This window comes from Verticillium alfalfae, genomic scaffold, assembly GCF_000150825.1.
Source record: "Verticillium alfalfae VaMs.102 supercont1.2 genomic scaffold, whole genome shotgun sequence".
NCBI lineage: Eukaryota > Fungi > Ascomycota > Sordariomycetes > Glomerellales > Plectosphaerellaceae > Verticillium > Verticillium alfalfae.
The window spans coordinates 161,632-167,138 of record NW_003315037.1 but is presented as its reverse complement, the minus strand read 5'-3'; the positions used below and the strand labels follow the sequence as shown (position 1 = coordinate 167,138).

General features: G+C 64.5%; 4 protein-coding genes across 4 annotated transcripts; 2 read left to right on the top strand and 2 right to left on the bottom strand.

Annotated features, from left to right (window-relative positions):
• Positions 1–210: 210 nt before the first annotated feature.
• Positions 211–1,068, top strand: VDBG_01523 (tRNA wybutosine-synthesizing protein; the record flags this gene model as incomplete). The annotated part of the gene is made up of 1 exon (XM_003007289.1): positions 211–1,068. One exon carries the CDS (start codon positions 211–213, stop codon positions 1,066–1,068), a length of 858 nt encoding a protein of 285 aa, XP_003007335.1.
• A 253-nt stretch (positions 1,069–1,321) lies between these two features.
• On the bottom strand, positions 1,322–2,285 carry VDBG_01522 (conserved hypothetical protein; the record flags this gene model as incomplete). The annotated part of the gene is made up of 4 exons (XM_003007288.1): positions 1,322–1,375; positions 1,498–1,654; positions 1,704–1,959; positions 2,207–2,285. 4 exons carry the CDS (start codon positions 2,283–2,285, stop codon positions 1,322–1,324), a joined length of 546 nt encoding a protein of 181 aa, XP_003007334.1.
• Positions 2,286–3,367: 1,082 nt separating this feature from the next.
• Positions 3,368–4,018, top strand: VDBG_01521 (conserved hypothetical protein; the record flags this gene model as incomplete). Its single annotated transcript, XM_003007287.1, has 1 exon — positions 3,368–4,018. The coding sequence occupies one exon, from the start codon at positions 3,368–3,370 to the stop codon at positions 4,016–4,018; it is 651 nt and encodes a 216-aa protein (XP_003007333.1).
• Positions 4,019–4,284: 266 nt separating this feature from the next.
• On the bottom strand, positions 4,285–5,336 carry VDBG_01520 (3-oxoacyl-[acyl-carrier-protein] reductase; the record flags this gene model as incomplete). Its single annotated transcript, XM_003007286.1, has 3 exons — positions 4,285–4,579; positions 4,723–5,175; positions 5,272–5,336. 3 exons carry the CDS (start codon positions 5,334–5,336, stop codon positions 4,285–4,287), a joined length of 813 nt encoding a protein of 270 aa, XP_003007332.1.
• Between the last annotated feature and the right edge of the window lie 171 nt (positions 5,337–5,507).

Below are 5,507 nucleotides of genomic sequence, written 5' to 3'. Positions count from 1 at the left end.
CAGCATGGCAGGCTCTCCTCTCCCATTCTGCACTGGGCCCGGCGCACTGTCAACGATCTGTGGCACGCCCTGCTGCGGGAACTCTCCAAGAAGCAAAAAGCCCCTCTGACGCACCTGGCGGCCAACCAAGGCATCCCGCCGCTCGTCGCGTCCGAGGCGTCAGGCGACCCCAGCAGCGACAACATTCTCAGGTCGCCGAGCGGGCTGCGGATGCTGTACGGCGACTTTGGCCCCGCGACGTCGCCCAGCGGCCTGCCCTCGCACGACGACTTTGCGCGGGCGTTCTGGGTTTCGACCAAGCAGAACGGCATCTGGCAGACGTGGGCCCCACGCTGGACCATGTTCAGCAGGGGCAACGTCAAGGAAAAGGCCCGCCTCCTCGCCTTTCACGACGAGACCGCCACGGCGGCTTTTCCCCACCGCGCCTCCGTCTCGCTTCCTTCGGGCACGGGCTCGACGGCAGCGGCGCCGTGGGCCGTCGACATGTACGCGGGCATCGGCTACTTTACCTTTTCGTACGCCCGGCTCGGCATGCGCGTCCTCTGCTGGGAGCTCAACCCCTGGAGCGTCGAGGCGCTGCGGCGCGGCGCCGTGGCCAACGGCTGGGGCGACGTGCACGTGGCGCGCGGCCACGACCTGCTGCGACCGACGCAGGAGCTCGTGCCGGCGGGGGCGAGGATCGTCGTGTTCCTCGAGGACAACGGCGAGGCGGCGCGGCGGATCGCGGCGTGGCGGTCGAGAGACGCCCTCGACGTGCTGCACATCAACTGCGGGCTGCTGCCGACGAGCGAGGCGACGTGGCGGCCGTGCTGGGAGATTGTGGCACGGGGCGCGGCGCCGGCGAGCTGGCTGCACCTGCACGACAATGTCGCCACGGGGGATATTGAGGCACGGCGCGCCGACATACAGAGCCGGTTCGACGGCTGGGTGCGGGACGAGGGGGGCGCCGAGGGCGAGGGCGTCACGGCGCGCGAGGCGCGGGTCGAGCACGTGGAGCTCGTCAAGACGTACGCGCCCGACGTGTGGCACTGCGTCTTTGATGTGTGTATTCTTACAAAACGTACATGACTGGTACACTTGGTCGTCATTCGTCCTCTCTGTTCCTGCCGTCATTCGTCTTCTCTGTTCCTGCCGTCGTCCGTCTTCTCTGTGCCTGCCGTCATTCGTCCTCTCTGTTCCTGCTGTCGTCCGTCTTCTCTGTGCCTGCCGTCACGGCTACCTCCGAAACTTGGAGGGAATGTTGGCCTCGACAATGGCCATCTTGTTGAGCCTCTCTATCCTCTCGGCCTCGTCCTCCATGTCGTCGTGCTTCTTAAAGTGCTCAATGTCTTCGGGGTGGGTGAGGTCCTCGAGCTTTGTGTTTTCGTCGTGGTATCTACGGGGGTCAGCAAGGCAAGAAAGATCAAGCGAGGAGCCAAAGGCGAAAGACAATTCATCCAACTGGAAAAAAGGGAAAAGGAGGAAAAGAAGAAAAGAGGGGAAAAAAAAAAAACATACTTTCTCCCAGTGGTGAATCTCATACTCGTACTCGGCGTCGCCGTGGTGGCCGGGCCCCGTGCCGAGGTCGGGCAGCGTCTTGCCGGCGTCGATGAAGGCGTCCCACTCGGCCCTCGTGACGGTGCCGTCGGCGTCGGCGTTCGAGCAGGGCGAGCAGCTGGCGGGTGACGTCGTCGCGCTTGGCCGGGGCGAGGCGGCTGTTGGACTCGTCCATGAGGCCGTAGGTGCGCTCATCTCGTCGACGTGCCAGAGGCCGTTGCCTTTGTAATCCTGCAAGGCCAAGAAAGAAGGCGGCGTCCCAGGCGTTCATGTGGTGCTCCTTGGGCCCATGTGGGGCGTCATCCAATCGGGCGTCGGCGGCGGCCGAAGGGGCCCTGGCGCGCGTGGTTCGCCGTGGGCGAGGGCCGTGCCGGCGAGGGCCGTGGCTGCGGCGGCGGCGGCGGCGGCGAGGCGGAGGTGGTGCTGCATCGTGGGCGGAGATTGCAGAGATGGCAGAGATGGCAGAGATGAGGAGGGGCGCGGACAGAAGAGATGAGGAGGGGCGCGGACAGAAGAGGGGAGGGAGAGACACGGCAGAAAACAGAAGGAAAACGTGGCAGGGCTGAGGAAAGGGTATCTTGGCGCAGGGGATTCGGGAGACACGATGGTTGGCGTTGTTTGGAGCTCGGACGGAATGTGCTGCGAGGCATCGCGAATGCAGGATACGCACTTCCCATTTCAGGGGCGCGTTGGCGTGCAGTAGGGGGCGTCAGGGGCATTGGTGCTGCCGCTGGGCTGTGCGTCGGCATTGGTAGGCGCCGACGTCCGTGATTGTGCTGGCATTGGCCTGCCTGACCTGCCTGACATGCCTGACCTGCCTGACCTGACCATTGGGTCTGGCGTTGACCTGGCCATTGGTCCACCCATGGCTTGATTGACCACTCCTATCAGGGCATCGAGTTCGCTGACTGCCCAATGTCGGGGGGGGCACTGATGCCGATTTCTGTTCTCGATTGCTGCAGACAGTTGACCTGACCTGACCATGGGGTCCGCTTTGGCTGACCTTGCGCCAATCGTCGGCTTACCTTCAGTACTGTCCATCGAAACCTCAGAATGGAATTAGTATTGTTGTGGGTAGCAGAGCAAAAAAAAAACCCCCAAAAAAAATTGAAAAAGAGAATGACGAAACAATCAAGCCAATTTGAGCTCTGGGCAATGATCAGATCATGCCAGTCCAGGCCGGGCCACATGGTCTGCAGCTACGGGACGCACGATGCTAAGAGCGCTGGAGAGCGCTGGAGAGCACTGGAGAGCACTGGAGAGCGCGGGACAGCTACCCCACGTCAGGTCAGGTCCACTGCTGGCCCAATGGTCAGGTCAACTCCAGACCCAATGGTCGGGTCAGGTCAGGGCAGGCATGTCAGGCAGGTCAGGCAGGTCAGGCAGGTCAATGGTCACCCAGCACAAACCCAACGGAGCTCACCTCTCTGCAGAGGAGTGCCGGGTCCATCATGTCAAGTCAGGCCAGCGGGTCCATGATCAGGTCACAAGCTACCTACCTGGGTAGGGTAAGGTATCTTGCCCAAGGCGCCTGTGGTCGAAGCTTGTCGTAGCGGTCAGTACCTCGTACCTACCTCGCGCCGAGCTAGGTACCTAGGCACGCAGCCGTGCACTGTCTAGTACTTCGATGCCTGTGTACCTTTGAAGGTAGAGTCCCTGCCATGCACCATGCACCAAGCTCCAAGCTCCAAGCTGCAAGATCCAAGTTCCCTAGCAACCTCAACCTCGACAACCTCGACAAAACACCACAACCACCACAACCACCACAACCACCACAACCACCACAACCACAAGCCCGCCATCAGCACACAAGCCCCGCCATCAGCACACAATGAGCCGCTCCATAGAGCAGGCGCTGCTCCAGCTCATGCCGACCCACGCCACCGACCTGCCGCCCCCCCTCGTCGAACTCGCCAGCGCCCTCCTCGCCCAGTCCCGCCACAGAGCCAGCACCCTCAAGGCCGAGGAGGAGGTCGCCCGCCTCCACGCCTGCTGCCACATCGCCTGCGACCGCCTCAAGATCCCCCTCGACCTGCCGCCCATCCAGTCGCGCCCGCCCATCCCGCCGCGCATCTACCAGCGCCTCTACGCCCACCTCGACAACATCCTGCCGCACAACCTCACGGCCCGCACGCCAGCCAAGAACAGGCACGCCACACCGCGCCCACGCCACGCCGGCGCCGACACGACGACGACGACGACGACGACGGCCTCGGGTCGCCCGCTGCCGTCGAGGACGACGCCCAGCAAAGAGACGACCCTCGCGCCCTTTCCGCGCCGCCGCCACCCTACCAAATCCACAGGCAGGGCCGTCCTCCCCTCGACACGGCGGCCCTGCACCCGTGGATCCGCCCGACGATCCGCTTCATCTGCCGCGCCTCGGGCCACCCCCGCCTCGCGCCGACGCTGCTCGCCGGCATGGAGCGCGCCGTCGCGCCGGGCGGCCGCCGCACGCGCGACCCCTGGGTCCTCGCCAACCTGACGGGCCTCGTCGCCGCCTTTTACTTCTTCGTCGTCCAGCAGCTGCGCGTGCTGCGCACCGGCGAGCCCATCACCGAGGCGAACTACCTGCCCGTGCGCGCCGAGGTCCTGGCCCTGCTGACGCGGGCGCGGCAGGAGCTCGTCGTCGGCGGCGGCCGGGGCCTCGACGACGACGACGACGACGACGACGACGCCTGGGCCGGCTGGCAGGCGCTGCGGCGGCGCGACTTTATCGCCGTCACAGACGAGGTCACGCGCCGGGCGTTTTTACAGGAGGATTGGTACGTCGGCATCCGCGACCTCTATGCCAGCGGCGCCTTCGACGAGGCGCACGCAGACGACGCCGACACGCACGAGGCCGGCGGCGAGGAAGACGCCGCGCGGCTCACGAAGCTGACGATACGCCGCGCCGACACCATGTTCCAGGACAGGTACGAGTACCTCAGCGAGGGCAGACGCCTCGACTACAGCCTGTGGAAGGAGGGCGTCCTGCAACGGATCGAGCGGGCGGAGGGCACGGCACAGGATGGCATGGACGTGGACTGATGACGATAAACAAAGACTAAAAAAAGATTATAAAATAAAGACGTTAAAATGAAGACTCTAAATAAAGACTCTACAACAAAGACTTTAAAACAAAGACTTTACAATAAAGACTTTAAAATAAAGGCTTCAAAAAAAAAGATTACAACAGGACAAAATCACCCAATGCGACCCGGCACGTAGGGGTGGCCCGCACTGAGCCCGCCGTCGACGGCCCACGCCTGGCCGTTGACGTAGCTGCTCTCGTCGCTGCCGAGGAAGAGCGCGACGCGGGCAATCTCGTCGGCGTGGCCGCCGCGCTTGAGCGGGTTCAGCTGGCCGATGCGCTTCTCGGTGCCCCGCGCGCGGGCCGCCTCGTACACGTCGGCCGTCATGCCCGTCTCGATGAGGCCCGGGCAGATGGCGTTGACGCGGACGCCGGTGCCGGCGAGCTGGTAGGCCGTCGTCTGCGCCAGCGAGATGACGGCGGCCTTGGCGGCCGAGTAGGGCGTCGTGCCGGCGTTGGAGCGGATGCCGGCGACCGAGGCCGTGCCGATGATGGAGCCGCCGGCCGTGGGTTTGGCCGACGACGTCAGCTGCATCGCCGGCGCGGCGTGCTTGGCGGCGAGGAAGACGCTGGACCCGTTAGCGTGTGAGCCCGCAGAGAGTGACCCTCAGAAAGAGTTAGCGAGTCCCTCGTAGAGAGCAAATCTCGACGACGTGAAACATTACCTCAGCACGTTGGTGAGCATGTTCCGCATAAAGTCCGTCTCGGTGACGTCGGTGAACAGGGCCATGGGCCCGACGATGCCGGCGTTGGCGAAGAAGACGTCGAGGCGGCCGTAGGTCGCGACGGCGTGCGCGACGACGTCCCGGACGGCCTGCTCCTCGGCGGCGTCGAAGCGGCGCACGTGGACCTCGACGGCCGGGTGGGCGGCGTGGATCTCGGCGGCGTGGGCGTCGAGGTG